The sequence below is a fragment of the Orbicella franksi genome, chromosome 6 (assembly GCF_964199315.1).
Source record: "Orbicella franksi chromosome 6, jaOrbFran1.1, whole genome shotgun sequence".
NCBI lineage: Eukaryota > Metazoa > Cnidaria > Anthozoa > Scleractinia > Merulinidae > Orbicella > Orbicella franksi.
This window is the reverse complement of record NC_138150.1, coordinates 24,272,853-24,290,711: the sequence shown is the minus strand read 5'-3', so window position 1 is coordinate 24,290,711 and position 17,859 is coordinate 24,272,853. Positions and strand designations below refer to the sequence as shown.

General features: G+C 40.1%; 2 protein-coding genes across 2 annotated transcripts in view; both read left to right on the top strand.

The window, feature by feature from the left end:
• LOC145488906 (uncharacterized) overlaps positions 1-17,859 on the top strand; it is a 122,243-nt gene that overhangs the window by 28,987 nt on the left and 75,397 nt on the right. The window lies entirely within an intron of this gene.
• Positions 7,290-15,920, top strand: LOC145488907 (NACHT, LRR and PYD domains-containing protein 3-like). The gene is given in 4 exon segments (XM_081467752.1): positions 7,290-7,495; positions 10,907-11,621; positions 12,388-13,237; positions 13,239-15,920. Coding segments are annotated over 3 exon segments (3,033 nt in total). The 5' UTR covers positions 7,290-7,495; positions 10,907-10,918; the 3' UTR covers positions 14,719-15,920.

The following is a 17,859-nucleotide window of genomic DNA, read 5'->3' as shown; positions in this document are numbered from 1 at the left end:
ATGTAAAAAGTGTGACGGCCTGCCTTTCTCGACATCTCTAGATGTGCGTGAGGACAGAGGACTGAGAACTAACCACAGCAACAGTGAACCAGGAGGGCCTAGAATCTAGTCTGTCACGCTGTGTCACACACGCGGGGTATCACGCCATTTCGATGGAGAAAAGGCAGAAAATGGAGGGTTCTGCGGAAAAGGTGAGTTAATCTGTCAGTATCCACACTCTATCCAGCCTTAACTGATGTCTGCTCAACCATTGCTTTGATGTCATAACCGAAATATGTCAACGAAGTGTTAATATGTCTTTTGGATTCTTTCTTTTGTCTTCACGAAGGTAGCATTTGCATATTTTATTCATATTGTCATCTTTATTGCTTGGTGACCTCGTGCATGACCTAGCTGCAGTCTGCATTGTCTGCATAGTCTTTGTATCGATAAAATATGTGTCCGTGACTTTTTATCTGAGAGCCAATATGGACACCTCGATAATACGGACACTTTGGCATGTCCCCTTGTTGTCCGTATTAATGGGGTTCCACTGTACATGCATAATACCCAATCCACAAAAGATCTAGACATGCTGATGATGAGAGAGTCTGAAATTATCAAAATATGGCCGTGTGCAGCTATATCTACTGTGGTACATTTCAGTATTGCCAGATACATTTCTGTAATGATTGTATTTGTATGTTTTGCGAAACGTAAATAGAATTTGCATTTTTACGTGAAACATGATTTAGCCTTTGCATTTTCGCGTGAAACGTGATTGCTTACTTTTTTCTGTGAACGTGAAGCTGTTTTTCGAATTTTTCGTGATGTGTGAAAAGGTCAATTACTTTTGCGTAAAACTGTTTTCAGAAGAGGTATAGGGGACCCTCTGATTAATTGCTAGAAGAACTTTGTAGCATAGAGAGATTCACAAAAATCAAGGACAAAATTTAGACTACACGTAAATCAGTGGCGGATCTAGGGGAGGGGCCTGGGCCCCCCTTATTTTGGGTAACAAAAGAAGAAATGACAGAAGGAAGAAAAGCCGGCAGGGCAAGTAAAACAAAGCCACCCCCTGCCCCCCCCCCCTCCCCCTTCCTTAGGTCAAGGTCTGGATCTGCCACTTATGTTTGCTCAACAAACAGTTTACAGCTGTATACGTTGGGGTGAAAAATTGAGTGTTTGCTATGGCCAACATTTGTGCATATCAGACATTTTTTCAATACATTCCTAAGACCAATTTATTCTTTTTTCTCTCAATATGAGTCAAAGTGCAGTGCTGAAGAAACCTAATGTTTACAAGGAAATTGCTGTAAGTCAGTTCATTTGTGCATGCATGCATTATGCGATCTAAAGAAGACGCATTTAAGTTACTTTGCTTCCATGGTCAGGATTATTTTAAATATTTACTAGTTATAATTTGAGTCATACAATAGTGCAGGTTATATATATCTCCTATACTTTAATATTGTCTTCTAATAACTAGCACATGTACATGTATGTCATACATGTACCAGCACTGGATTCTCTGAACCTGACCTGGTGGGAATGGAGAGAGGCATGGTAGCCTTAAGGGTAGGCTGCTGGACTCCAGATCAAGCAGTGTGGGTTTTAGCCCTGGCTAGGGTCATTGTGTTGTTTTCTTAGGTAAGACACAATTAAATCTCACGGTGCCTCTCTCTGCTTGCAAGTTTGATGCTGGAAGTAACCCTGCAATAGACTAGCATTCCATACTGGGGAAAGTAGAAATAGTCATAGTTGCTTCATGCTAAAGAAGCTGGAGTTAAGCACCGGCCTGATGAACCACTTAAGGCCTGAATGCAGACCTGACATTACTTATTTAGTACTCTTTTGGCAGTGAAAAAAATTTATATGTTTGCAATTATAGGTGACAATATCATAGATTTTATTTGATTATTAATACTGTGATAATTAAATTTAGCACCTGGAGTGCTAAATTTTACTTTTTGTAATTCAAGACAGGGTGCTTATTTGAAATGCAGGCCTACTGGTATAAAATGTTTATAAGGAAATGAATCGTACTGCAAAAATGGCAAGCACTTCTATCATACTGACAATTTATAAGTGATTTCAACTTGATATATTTCATATGTTAATTGCAGATATGGCTGGTTTCGTGCTGCTAATATACTGATCAAGTTCTCGCTGTTACAACTGGGTAAGTTTCAAACAAGGTTAGAGACAATAATTATTAATCATAGCAAATTGGAAAGTTTTACATATATTGATATTTATTACATGGCAAACTGTTCCACAATGAAAGGGAGAATTCTGATTGGTTCCCTGAAAAGTCCTCATTTTACAATATAGACCCCTGATAATAAGGAGGCCAATCATGAATTTCATTGTAGTTTCAAAGCATTATGTTTCAAAACCATTGAAAGTGGCCTGAAAAACACTAATGTATGCCTGACTTTGTATGTGCTTACCAGGATCTGATGCATCATACATCAAGCTCAAAGTGTGGTTGTCCATAGAGGTTGCCATGTATTCCTTTGGAGTGTAAGCTTAAGAGAACAAGAAGTGTTGTGTTAACACACCCTTTGAGCCAGTGCTCAAAGACTTGAGTCAAATTGTCATGCACTGAGGAATAGAAGAAATAAATATCAACTAATTAAAGATATTTTATTAATTGTATTAACTGTATTATATCCTTCTTTTTGTAGTTCCACTGTAAGTCATACATTGTTTGCTGGTAGATTGTATCCTTGTTCTCCATTAGAGACCAACGCTGGTCACAACTCGTTAGTGTTATTCAAGTGTGGGACCTGATGCCTTGCATTTCCCTCCTCCAGACTATCCTGGTGACTTGGAGAACTAACTAGAAGCTAATCATTTACCGTCTGTGGACACTCTCGACCAATCAGGTAGTTGGCAACTCTACAGTTGGTAAATGTTGGTAAAAGTTATTCTGTTAGTTGGAGTTTCTCTAATTAAATTTTGATCTCCAACACAATTTCTTTTGAAAAATCATTCTTAAAGCTGTAAAAGAGCTAAAACAGTCATTCCGTGTAGTCTCCTTTGTTAATGTTTACCCTCATATTTGCAGAGGTTAAGTTCTGGCTTAGACAAGCTTGGAGGTCAGCTTATAAGACCATGAACAGCTCCAGTCTGACACTTGTGGAGAGTCTTGCTTCTTGATAATAATTGTAACATATATTTATTTGTTTCCCCTCTTAGTAAACCAAGTCAGGACACAAGTCACAAGTACAGCACCCAACTCTCCAGGTTTCAACGGGAACAACAGTACCTCCCAAGCCAGCTGGTAACCGATGATACCACCTCCACCTCCATCGCCTCTTCCCCCTCCTATCATTTTGTTAGAAGAAACTAAGGAAAACAACACACAGTAGTAAGTTATGATAATGTCTTTGCTAGAAGCAGTGCTGTTTAGATAAAACGAAGTTTCATGTCCCTGGCAGATAGAGAAACACGGAAAAATAGTTACTACCCCTTTTAACCCTTTACCCCCTAAGGCGAATGGCAGTTTTTGCGAAATCAGCAAATCAAGACTCTCTGCTTGTGTACAATATACCATTTGAAAGCCACTGATCAGCTTATTTAAGAACTGACATCAGCAGCTAGGAAGGAGGTAGTTTTTTGGGAGAAATTGCTTTAAAATGTGAAACTGAAAATCTTCCACGACGTATCAATTTTCAAATATTATAGGTATACCCCGGAAATATAGCTTTTCAGGACCAATGTAAACAAACAATGATAAATAAGTGTTCAAATAAACATAAGTAGGTTAAGAATCCCAACTGGCAGGAGGCAGACCAGTTGGCTATTCACAAGCGCAGCCGAGAAGTTGAACTCGGGGCTACCGAGAACAACATCAGCTAGCGGTCAGAACGGGATTTGAACCCGGGACCTACGGATTTCAAATCCGGCGCTCTAACCACTCGGCCACGCTGCCTCCCTCGAATTTTCACAAAGTTATGACGTTGTGTGCTAAATGGCACTCGTAGGGAGTAATGAGTTAAGAGTTGCAACTGCCATGTTGATGGGCACATTGAAAGTTTCGCTTTGCTTCATCTTTTTTTTTCCTTTTTTGCTAAAATTCATTTTTGTGTCTTTTTAGTCCTGGCACTGTAACAGAATCAAATGACGCGGTCACAAATAGTTCACCAGACGTGAGTCACTTGTAACACTGACACAAAGAATCATTGTGATAGAGACAATTTTGTGTGGTGAATCATAGCTAGTGCAACTTGGTGTTGTGCGACAGAGAAGATGAAAGAAGCCTTTGCATCTGGCAATGTTTCATTTTAATGGTGATTTTTTCAGTACAAGACTTAAATCATTGTCATTGTGATTGTTGTTCTTGATCTGGTCACAGGACCAACTCATGGAAAGGGCCCCTTGAACTGTGCGTGATTGACAGAGCAGTAGAACCTCATCTGTAAAGAGATACTGTAAATGCCCAATCCGTTTAATTTATTTGTCAAGTTGAACTGAAGCCAATAGCATATTTAGTCTTCATGTACATAAATCATTCATGATTCAAGTTCATGTTTAATCTGGCAAATTAAAAGCTCGGTGTGGGGACTCCCGTGTAGAAAAGATGGAGGTGCTTGTTGGAAATTTTGAAAAGAACCCCTTAGCGGTACCAAGATCCTCTTTTGTGTGCGTGGCTTGAAATTTTTCCCTTCCCTAAGAGGTACCAATTGTTACATAACACATTATCTCTTGTCAGTGTTTTTTTCCCCTCAATATCCTAAAAGGTAACGCAAAAGCTCCCGCTGTGGACCTTTTGAGGCTAAACACCCTGAGAGATACCAAAACCGTGTTTTTAACCCCGAAAAGGTATGACGAGCACCGCCGTCATTTTGTATGGGAGTTCCCCACCCCGCCTCCTGGAATGTATTGATCGTGTATAATTTATCAGCATTATGGCTGAAATTATTTTAGGGAGAGATAATATATTGTGGATGAAGTTGCTTAAATTATTTTTGTGAGCTGTAGATGATAAAAGATGAAAGGAAATATTGTAAATTATACATCATCTTGTTGAAACTTGCGAATTCCCTGAAGAAGAACATTGAATTGTACGTGATTTGTATTTGTATGATTTCCCCCTCTAGGGCTTTATCACATTCATAATATGGAAGTGTGTTTGAAATGTTAGACCCATTTTTTTAAAAAACTTAAATATCTTTGTTGTACAAAGTAATACATCAATCAAATCCAGTAGTGCCCAACCCCTCACCTGGGCCAACTCTCAGGAACTTTTTTTCAAAGAGTGAATTTTTGGGGGTGGGTCGAAGTGGGTCGAATACTCTGAGATGAGAGCAACAAAGAAGGCAAACGCCCACCTCTGGGATTAAGATGCGAGCAACTGCCCAGCTATTACCCGGGGGCTGGGGTGGGTACTGCTGGAATTGACTGATGCATAAAATCAGCGTGGGAGAACCTGTCTGAGTAAGACGTTCTTCCAGCACAAGGTTGGGTTTGTTTAAAAGAAACACATTTATAACGTTTATCTGGATAAGGTCTTTGGGGTGGAGGGGGGGAGGGGGGGGGGTGATAGTTCTGTTAGACGATTTAAATATAGGCATGCGACAGCCCAGTGGGTGTGGTTTTGGAGACGTTTTAGTCTCTGTATGAAGACATATAGGTTTTTTTCTCATCTTTAGTGGTATCGAATGTTGCATATTGTAGTCCCTTTTGAAGTGATAGTGCATTCTCTAAAGAAACTCGTTCTTCGACGCTGAGCTTATTGTCAACTGAGAATTGCCAGGGTAGCGTAACCGCCATTTAGATCTAAATCAATATCATCTCTTACATTCCCGCGCTTTGTACCAGAGGTAGTTCTGTCCCACTCTAGCGTATTCCACGTGATGAAAAAAATTACCAAGTAACGTTACTTGTGATTTCGTAGATTCTGACTGGTAGGCCACGACAGACCTCTTTTGGTGCGTAACGCAAACTGAGGAAACATTGCGTGACGAGTCACGGACTTGCGCCAGTGTTGTTTCATTGCCCTGCACGGTTGTTTCCAAACTTCTATTTTGATTTTTTTTTTTTTTTTTTTTTTTGGCATTGTGCAATTATTTAAATGAATATTTTATCATGACAATCCAACTTTTTTATTCAGAAGTTAAAAGAATTGTTTTCCTGTAACTCATGATCAGGTATTAGGGCTATTATTTCAATTGACTGCAATAAAACATTTGTAAATATCCCTGCTTTATCAGACTCTCCGTGAATAAACTCTTTGTTATTTTCATTTCTAATAATTCTGAAAACAGTTGAAGAACGTAGTTAACTACAGAGCGAATCCTCGGCACCTCTAGCCTGCGTAGCAAGGGTTTACGTCTCATTTGTGTTCTCGTTCAATCCAACGTGATTGCGAGGCAATTTCGGGCAGAAACTACAAAATTGCCCGAAATTGCCTCGCATACGTGCTAGATTATATAGAAATGCAACTGAGAAAAGATAACGGTGAAAAGGGCTCTTGCATCGTGTTCACAACTCGAAAGGGTGAACTCCCACATAAAAAGGTCGGGGATGCTTGTCGTCTCGCTCAGGGGTAAAAATCAAAGATTCTGGTCTCACTTAGGGTGTTGATGACGAAACGCCACTATTTTTAGCTGTCAAAGTAGTTTTTAGGGTGCACTCGAAGAAATAATGAGTGAAATTTTTTTTTTTTTTTTGGTTTTAGGCTCGATTTCCGCTGGTCTCTCGCTCTACTAGCGCGGGCTCCTATCTCGAACAGCGGCTGGTAATCAAGCCTATTCCGTTTTAAGTGGTATCTTTTAGAGATAAAATATCCAAATAAAGCTCTAGGCACGCCTACATTGGTTTCCTTTAGGAGTTTAATTCCAATTTCCGACCTTTTCATATGGGAGACCCGTGGGGTACTAGACGCCAAAGGGAATTGTCCCTCTGTTCTCTGTACAAAACGAGAGAGAAGTAAAGGAGACAGCAAAGGAATAATAAGGATATTAGCAGCGAAACACATGTCCGGCGCACCTAGTTATCTCCCCGATGTTCAGTTTGTTTTCCCCGCTGGATAAAGAAGCCTCCTAGGGGGAAAGGGAAACCGTTGTTGTCACTTTCATTCTCGCATCCCGGAGAAGTCAAGTGAAATCACGCGATCAACCCGCATGAGTCACGTACGTAGAAAATCACCTAATAAAAAGGAAAAATATCTATAAAATCATGTATTTCTCTACTCCTTTAGATGAAAAGGGTTTCTTGACGTTTAAGGATAGGTCATGAAAATTGGAGTTTTATTTTCTGAGTTTTTTTTTCTTTTGTCAATTACTGATTGGAGGGGAAAAGGTTACTAAAAGCTGCAAATTTCGCAATGTCATGCTACACTGATCAGGAATAAGCTTACAGCAGCGCTTTATGTTCCTGTTTTTTGTGGATTCTGTCGTTTCTTGCCACAACCGTATGATGAACAAAACCCGGAACAAATCTCCTCGACATCTAAACGATTAAATTTGCTAAGTGTCGATCCTGGAGTTCTGACTGAGCCATCAAGGTAAGACAACGAAGACTATTGTTTCGTCTTACGTAAACTTACTCGTGAACTTTCATTTCTTTGATCGCGCTACATCTCTCTTCTTTGAGTTCTTTTGTCGACTTCGAATTAGCGGTTGGCTTGATATTTTCACCTTGGCAAGAAGCGACGGCAGAGTACGGAATTGGGCCCTTTCTTTCCACTTTATACGATATGATTTACAGAACGAATATTGACTTACTGTACTGAAATTCCTTCACGAAAATAGTGTCTGAAGACGCCAATAGCGTTCGATACAAGGGGCAGCGTTTGCGTCTGCTATTAAATTCACCATTTGCGTATTCAAGATCAGGCTGAGTTTGTTAGAGATTGCTCAGAATGGTTGTCCTTTTTAATTTATTTCTAGACATATTCTTGGGTTGTACTGTGACTACTGTCACGCAGTAAAAAAGTAATTCGAAAACCATTCAGTGTATAAAGTCAAGAAATTATGATGTTATAGGATATAAATAAAGAATACACTTCTTCAAGTTTTAGGTCTCCAAGTTTTCGCAAACTTCAAATATTCGTCGAAATATTTTGCACAAATTTACAGAGCCCAGTATGGAGCCGCCACGTTGGTGTACCTCCACGGATGGAATACTCCAACATAACGGGCGGAAAATAGTGTAAGCAAACTTATTTTGGCTATCTAGGTGACGGATTATCTGAGCTGATCAAGCAAACATTTGAATAAGCACTTTTCCTAATATTTTAACTTCTAAAAAGGCTAAAAATCACGAGATAAGTATATATTTTTCGACAAACGCGTTCATAGCTTTATGTCACGCACTGCTAGAACTCTGAAATTCAAAATGTGATTGTTTCCAGACGACGCAAGCTATTGAGCTGAAAAGTTGTTAACAGATATAAAGTTTACGCCTTCTTATGCCTGATGAGGATAATAACTTTGGTGGCTCTTTAGTTTTGGATTTTAGTAAATGATGACGTCACTCGCAACCCAAGAATAGACTCTTTGGGTTCGTCACGCAACCTTTCCTCCCTCTTAAACGTTAGGGAGGCGTGCGTGACAAGCCACGTGGCGTTTTGCATAATCGAAAAAAAATTCACGTTTGTATTTAGGTAGGGTCTGGTCTTAGAGGTGGTATCAATTTTTGTTTAATAATAAACTAGTAAGTAGTACTGCACGAAGTGAAATTGTAAAACTTGGTTTAATCACCTACGCGTTTCGTGTCACTATAACACACTTCATTAATAGTAGACCTATTGACGTTGTGTAAATAAGCAAGCTTGTAAACCTTACTTGTAAAAACTCCCTGATGAAGTCTGCCATTCCTTTAACTGTTTGTTACGCTTGTTACGTTTATACGAACGCAATAACAAGATTGCCTAAAGCGCCGATAAGACGCACATAAATTAATGGATACTATCTTGCCCTAAACACAAGTCACTCTGCTGCTTCGGGACGTTTTCGGAAGTCTTTCATATTCTCGGACAGGTTCGGAGGTCATCGCTGTATTTCGGAAATCATCGGGCATTAACTCAATTCGTAATCTTAAGAAAGTGAATTATCTAACATATTTGCCACTTGGTTTTGTCTGAGAAAAAATCAGAGCTGTAAAAATTCATCGGTAAACAGGCTCTCGGAGAGGGAGAAAAAAATTCGGCGAGTGAACCGAGTCAATGAGCTCTACTCGTCTTTTTTTCTTTTCGTCCTATATATAATATTTTATTGTTCATACAAACGTGCGGATTTGCTCTGTTTGGTATTGGCACTAGTTGTAAATTTGGCAATGCTATATATGTTATTGGCCGGCTGGGAGATCCACATAGTAAAAAACTGTGACCGAGGTCTTGAAAGTGCTGCCCGAGGTAATAGTTTTTCACTAAACGGACCGACCCTAAACCGGCCAATAACAATTAATAATTTTTTCTTGCGGTAAATTGGCTTACAAGTGGGTTTGTTTACGCAACTTGGTCATTTAATTGGCTTACGTGCCGTCTACAAACCATTTGTAAAAAATCTAACGAGCGAACGAATGAGTAACACAGATACTAGACAAAGAAAGATGTATTAAAGAACATATTTATTTCGAACTACTTTATGTTAGTTGCATTTAGTTCGCCAATTAAGTTCTCCGAAAGTGTTTCTCCGGTGTGAAATTTCGTGCAAAGTTTGAAGTTGTACAAAGAAAATAATTTCTGTCAGTCGTTGCGAATCACTCGAAAACAGAGTTTTCTACCTTAAATTGAGTAGCAGATAGCGAGGAAATTCGTTAAGTGTATTCCACAAAAATTCTCTCAGCAACGATCAGAGAGGTAAACTCGACCGAAATTGACTCATTTTTTTACTTAAAATTGTACAGAGAGAGACACACAGGATTACGCCCAATTACAGCGCCGAGCTACAAACAGCCAAACAAACTCTCACAACTTCAAAAAACTCAGTTGAATTTACTTGCAGTGACTTTCCTTGCCATTTAAAGGTGAATAGAGATAAACTTACATTGATTAGTCAGTCGTCTATGGAAGTGTAAAAAGGGCGAAAGATTGACGATAACCGCTAATTCGTTCACGAAAATAGATCAACTCGACGGATTCCGCCCGCTGTGGCGGTCCGGATAAGAAAATTCCGCCCGCTCCAGGAACCAATCAGATTGTAGGATTTGTTGAATTCCGCCCGCTCACGAGCTGAGAAAAAGATAAAACTACTTATTAACCGAGAGTGAGGTCTTTACGAGATAATCTCAAACCGAGACTTTGGCTAAATTCATTCAGTGGGTCTATCACTGTCAGAGATATCCCAAAAAGGGTATGTAAGACAGCGTCAAAATTCGAAAAAAAAAAAAAAAAATTAAAATTGGCTGTTATAGTTCACGTTCTCTAGGTTACGCAGAATGTGGTGTTTTCAAGTTTTGTTGTTTTGGAAAGAACAGCAAAGAAATGAACAAAGATTTATAATACACGCTTACACAGCCATTGTGCTCGTTGTTATTGCCGTTGTTGTTTGCCTGAACTCTCCAAAATCGAACGGACGACAAAAGATTAAACAGCCAAACGAGCTCAAGGTAAACGAAAGCCCAGCCGAACAAAATGACGGTTGAGAGTGCAGACAACATCTGTGTTATGAAACGTTTACACGTAGTAACCGCGTAAGAAAATCGAAACATATACTAAGTGGCTTTCCACCACATTTCCCGCCATTTTTGTCTCAGGCAGTTGCGAGAAGGTCGCTTGGGCCATAAGCGCCCTGCTTGGGCTGTCCACGCAACGCGTGGGTTACTTCCGAAGAAGAACTAGGTACTATGTCTAAAAATAACTTAGGAGGGATTACCTTGGGTATAAGGCCTATATGGGGGATTCACTCTCTTACATTGACCTTAATTAAGCTAACTTTTACTTTAACTTGATTCATTTCATTTTTCCTTTTAGACGTCAGAACCTATGAGTTCCGCAGCACCAACATTTCATTCCACAAAAGAAACAGCTAATTACGCCAGGTTATGTCGTCTTCTGGTAGATATTGGTGCACATGTCCTGAGAGAAACGTTTGACAAGAAGCGTCCAACAGGGAGCCTGGACATAGTCTTGTCAACTCCTCCAGCACATGCTATACTGCGATCACTTCGAACGAAAAAAGTCCTGAATCCTTTACAATGGGGCAAACTGTATCCTGCCATCAAATCTTCAGTTTCATCAACGAACTTTGACATCACTCTACTCATGGTCCTGCTAAGGAATATCTGTGGTCTTGTTCCCCCACCCACTGGCTGGGACAGTCTTCCGGCAGCGACAGATTTATCACCTGAAGCTGACATTGTTCGCATCAAGTACTACAGAAACACAGTTTACGGTCATGCCAGCGAAGCTTCAGTTGATGACGCAACATTCAGTCAATACTGGAAGGACATCCAGGATCCATTGGTGAGATTGGGAGGAACGTGTTACCAAGATGCTATTGACGATCTGAAGGCTGAATGCATGGACCCTGACTTTGAGGAACACTACCAAGAGCTTCTTAAACAGTGGGTAACGGATGATATCAGCATCAAGGAAACACTAGATCGAATCGAAGAAAAGTTTGAAAGGAAACTAGATGACTTGAAAGAATCAATGGTGAAGGCTGAAAGGAAAACAAGTGCTGAAGGTCAGAAGTTTGTTTGAATTTAGCTTGGATTATTTGAAACAACTTGAATCAATTATGTATCATTATCTTAATCTAGGACATAAACATGGGCAAACGTGTATCGATCTTTAAAAGTATTAAACACCCTGTGGTCGTGAATGAAGAAAGAGAAGTAAAGCATTTCCCTTCCATGGAAAAAGGCGCAGGGCTTAAACCCGGGATCTCCGGATTGCAAGAGTCTGCATACGAGCCAAGTGCCCATCAGGCCGGCGCTTTTTTTCCAGTTTCTGTAGCATGAAGCGCCTGGGAGTATTTCTACTCCCCCCTGGATGGGATGCTAGTCCATCGCACGGTTACCCCAGCATTAAATTCGCCGGTGCCCATTTATACACCTGGTTGGAGAGAGGCACTGTGGGAGTAAAGTGTCTTGCCCAAGAACACAACACAATGTCCCCGTTCAGGGCCCGAACTCGGACCATTCGGTCGGGAGGCGAGCGCACTAACCATGAGGGAACCGCGCCTCCGCAGCATTACAAGAGCAGCACCATATAAACCACTCAGCCAGATTGCTTCCAATATTTGTTTGTGATTTGATTTGACCACTCTTATAGAACAACGTCATGACTTATTTCGTAGGTGAAACCGGACTCACATTCAGATTAGCCCACAATCCATCCATATATAACTAAAAAAAATCTGCCAAATAAGACATGACTGATTTGTTTTCAACTTTGTTTCAACTTTATTTGGCTAACTGTATAAACGCTACTTTCTGTTTGCTCTTCAGATGCAACTGCATACACAAGCGCGTTAAAGGCATCAATTAAGAGACAAACGGAATTCAGCCAGACCAAATCAATGGCCTCTTCCATCATTTCCAGTGTTAAAACAGACGACATTTTCACTAGTCTTCTCATGCAACATGGAAGAAAGCCTGTTGCGGACGACTTTGATCTGGGAAGAAAGGAACGCCTCCATCAGTACGGTCATGTGAGTGAGACTGACCGAGTGAAACATTGTGAAGAAATATTCCTCCGTGCTAACGATGGGGATAGCAATCTAAAATCTATTCTTCTCACAGGGAAGGCAGGGATTGGCAAAACGCTCTTCTCCCAAAAGCTGATTCGAGATTGGGCTGACGACAAATTATTTCAGGTGAACACAAACCCTGAAATTCCAGATTTCAAGTTTGCATACTTGCTGACTTTCCGTCAGCTGGAACTTTTGGGAGATGACCCTGTTACCTTGAGAGAAATCTTGAACCTTTCTTCAGTGCTGGATGACCACTCGATTATTGATGAATCTTTATTTGAGTACATTGCAAATCATCCTGAGGAGGTTTTGATTGTCATTGACGAGTATGACGGGTATTCACAACAAGATTACATCGCTAGCCATTTGGATGAAAAGTACCCAAACAGCACTCAAGAGAAAATGCCAGTGGCTGCACTGTTTGCCAAGCTGATTAAAGGAAAAATTTTGACTGGGTCTGTTGTCATAACAACGTCAAGGCCCGACGAATCTGATAAAATAAAGACCCAAGTTCGCTTTGATCGTCATGTAGAAATAACAGGATTTTCGGAACAACAGGTCAAAGAGTACATTAACAAGTATTTCAAAGAAGACGAAAAAATGAAGGAATGAAGAGCTTGTCAGTTTTGCCCACATTCCCGTGCTCTGTTTTCTGATGTGTTCCTACATGGAGTATCTTCTAAGGGAGTCAAAGAACACTGATACTCTTCCCGTCAAAACAAGTGACCTATATTTTGAAATCGTCAACAGGTTCATACTGGACCACAATAAAAAGGAAGTTCCATCCGAAGGTACGCTTGATAAACTTTCAGAGTTAGCAGCGCAATTGCTTCTGGAGAAAAGGTTTCTTTTTGTTGAAGAAGACATGAAAAAGTTTAGTTCACATGAAGTTGAAAGCCTTAGAGCAAGTGGTCTTCTTCATTGTGGACCTCCTTTCAGGAAATCTTTCTCTAAAGTCACGAAACATTTTTGTTTCACACACCTTACTCTGCAGGAGTATTTGGCGGCTCGTTGGTTTGTGAGGAGAAGAGAGATTCCCTCCACTCGAACCGTGCCGTCAATGGTTATGCAGTTCATGGCTGGTATTTTATCGAAGAAAAAAGATAGAGAATTTATGGAAAAAATAATGCTTGAACACTTACTGCCATCAAACGAAATCGGAAGAGACAGTCTTCTAATCAGAGTAAAGTGTCTCGCTGAGTACGGAGAAAAAGATTTCGCGAAAAACGTCATTAAGAAACATCACCTTCGATTCAGGTTTCGGCGATTCAACAATTTAACTGATGTGGACTGTATTCCTGTTTCATTTTTGCTAGATGCAATGAGTGCATTGAATGAAGAAGAAGCCGCTGGAAAACATCAAACATTTGCTGAACAGCCATTTATTGTTGAAGCGTTGAGTGTCATTGATTCAAATCTAACACAGTCTGGGGTTCGACGAATCTGTAAATCATTGGAAAATGATTTTTGTGCAGTCACCAAACTGGATCTGAATGGTTGTCAATTGAATGACGAATGTGTTGTTTGCATGAGAGGATTAGTTTCAGGTAAATTAACTGAACTGAGCCTTATGAAAAATCAGATCACCGATGTCGGTGTTATCAGTTTAAGTCAAGCGTTAAAGTCAGCAGCCTGTAAAGTAACCTCATTAGACCTGAGTGATAATCAGATCACCGATGCTGGCGTGTGCAGTTTGAGTCAAGCGATACAGTCATCAGTCTGTACCTCAATAGACCTGGGCTATAACCAGATCACCGATGCCGGTGTTGTCAGTTTGAGTGAAGCGTTACAGTCATCAACATGTAACATTACCTCGCTAGACCTGGATGATAATCAGATCACCGATGCCGGTGTCAACAGTTTGAGTCAAGCCTTACAGTCATCAGCTTGTAAAGTAACCACACTAGACCTGAGTTTTAATCAGATTACTGATGACGGTGTTATCAGTTTAAGCCAAGCGCTACAGTCATCAGCCTGTAAAGTAACCACACTAGACTTGGGTGGTAATCAGATCACCGATGCCGGTGAGGAATGTCTTAGAATTCTGGAACACCAAAAACCAGATCTTGAATTACAATATTATTAGAACAATAGAGATCAGGAAGAAATCTGAAGTTGACGATTCTGTTGTGTTTTTTTTTTGAGTTATACAACAACGCTTACAAGTCATTGCTGATATAGCTTTAGTGTTGATCATTTTATATACCTTACTGTAAACCTATTGTCAGTATTTTGTTAAGACAAGAAGCAACAACCATTTTAAACATTTGAAAAAAAATTGATGAAATCTGTCATTAATAGTGACTAAGGTTTGCAAGAGATTGTCATAAATGCTGCGGTTTTGTGTTTTACTTCTGTATCGATGAAAAGTCGTACTTTGTATTTTTTTGTAAATAAAGATTTTGTTCACATGATGCTCTCTTCTCCGCAGTGGCTCTAAGGTTTTTTTTTGAGTGGAAACAATCCGCTGAACGATATGAGTACGGGTGCAATGTATTCGACTTTGCGCCTGCACTCACTTCGCACAGTCATAAGGGCTCGACAAGACCAGGAAGCCTCGATCTTATGTCGAAACCTAATCAAAATGATTGAGTGAGGATGGTTGTCATGGGAATAAGGTTGTCACGCCACGCAAGACAGATTTTTTTCAAACAACGGTCAATAACATATAGTAAATGGTTTAAACCCAGAAGTATCAGTAGACCGTCCTGTGTGATCGTCCGGGTGCGGGTAGTTTTGAAAAGAACTGTTGTTGATGACTGACGTCTTGACAACCTGAGAGGAATTCATGTTCAGAGTCAAGTGAATAGTGTTAGTCAGTCGATGATGTTATAAGTCTGGTACGTTGAAAGTGCTTGGTCAGTCTAGCCATGATGGTATTGACGGAAAGAGTCGTGTAAAGTTTGTCAGCAGTCATTAATCGGTTCTAGTAAGTTTCGTTCCCTCTATTGTTAGTCAAATTAAGTCGGTCTGTTTGAGGTTCGTTTTTCGGTTTTGTTTATGTCCTGAATAAGTCTTTTGTAAGGTGCCGGTAGTTGTTGACATCTGTTAAGAGGCGTTTGTTCTAAGTTAGTGTACCAGCTTTCCAGAGTCATTCGTTGAAAATAGTTTTTACTGTGGGTTAAGCATTGAGCAGAGAGTCTGTGTCTGTAGCTGGAATTGTCCTTGGCTTTAACGTTGGTCAGCAAGTTGGTCACCAATTACTGCTGACAAACTTAACACGCTACCAAGGCGGTGGCAATGACACTGCGAGGATATCGTCTTTGAAATACTACCTCGACCAATGTCCGTTACAGCAACCACCAACAGACGCACTTGTTCGACTGGCTGAGCTAGACTTGAACTTGAATTCTTTTGAATTTAACAATGCGTACTACCATCAGGTTGGTGTAGCTATGGGTACCAAAATGGGACCTAATTTGCCTTATGTCTGTTCGTTGGGTATGTCGAGAGGAGAATGTTTGAGGACTACCAAGGAAACAAACCTGAACTTTACAAACGTTATATTGATGATGTACTTGGGCACACTACAAGATCTTGAGGAGTTCATACATTTTTATTCCACTTACCTCCCCTCTCCGGAAGTACACTTTTGAAATGTAATTAGCGAGTCTTCAATTCCTTCTCTGGACCTTTGCCTCTCCATATCCGATGACGGAATAACTACGACCTTTCACCTCAAGCCCACTGATACCCACAGCTACCTTGATTAGTCAATTTCTCTGTCTTCGAAGGATTTGTACATGTTCGGAAGACGATGACTTTGTGGCCAAATCCAAAGGGATGACATTATTCTTTGAAAGGAGACGATATCCTCGCAGCGTCATTACCACCAGGTGAAAACAAACTGAACGGATAAGCCGTGAAAGAGCACTCAGGAGCACTGAACGATATAACAGGACCGGAAGCTCCGAGAAAGTGTCCTTATAGTCCTCACTTATCATTTCTCATATAGTGACTTCCATTTCTCACGTAGAGATTTCTATTTCTCATTTAGTGATTTCCATTTCTCATTTAGAAAACAGCCTCGCCTAAGAAAATACCACTTATGTCCAGGATTGAACGCAAGTATTGTTTAATTAGTACTTCATATTTGCCAGGGTTATTTGGCATTTTCATATTACCTCATATTTGACGGAATTGTGTGTGTTTTGGTGACTTTTTACCAATGAGGACACTTTGTGATGCTTATCATGAGCAATTTGAATCTCATTAGCGTTCAATCCTGGACATATCTGGAAAATACACGCGCTGATTGGTTAAAAATCGTGTTCCTATTTAGCAATTAGATTATGAGCTCGAGATTTCTATGAGGTGATAGTTGATAAGGCCGAAGGCATGTTTGCTTGCTTTATTTCTCGACGTATTATTAAACTTCGCGCCTTGGAAGGATCGCTTTAAATGAATTGTCATTTGAAATTGCAGTTGTGTTCGCGCGAGCGCCATTTTTTTTCCAATAATTTCAAGTTTTTTGAAGTCAAGGAACAGTAAATGTCCTTCTTTTAGTCTTCTCGGAAATGTAATTTTTCATTTGCAACAAAATGTTGTTCAAAACTTTGGAAAAACGAAAAAGGCGTCGCCATTTCGTGGACGACCTCCAGCCACTGCACACTAATGGCTGATAGTGTACGGTCACCCAGCCAATCAGATTGCAGCATTTGCATTAATGTACTAGTAGAATTTTACTAATAAACGATTGGATTAAGAGCTCGAGATTTCTATTTAAACAATAGAGTGTTTCTGTCGAGGAACTATCGACTGATAGTTGCCCGCGAAAAGTTGATGTTCTTGAAACAAATATTTGCCCGAGAAGCGAAGCTTCGAGGGCAAATATGCTAGTTTTAAGAACATCAAATTTTCAAGGGGTAACTTTCAGACCGATAGTTCCGAGACAGAAACACTTTATTGTCTTTATTTTTCACCACTAAATTTTCTTCTGCGCGCCAGATCAAAAATCTTATTGAATTATTTTCAACTTTTTTAGATGAAAGCCGTGAAAGCAAAATGGAAAATTTGAAAAAGAAAACAAACAATAACCCACTTTTTAACAGAAATATTTTCACGGACGAGTACTATCCATCCGGATATTTTCCTCGGACGGGCACTATGGGCTGATAGTGTCTGTCCGCGGATGAACACTATCGCGTCACGTGATCAATTTGAACCAATAAGAATCGGAGAAAACTTAGTGGTGAACTATAACGCACGATAGTAGCCTGCGAGCAGG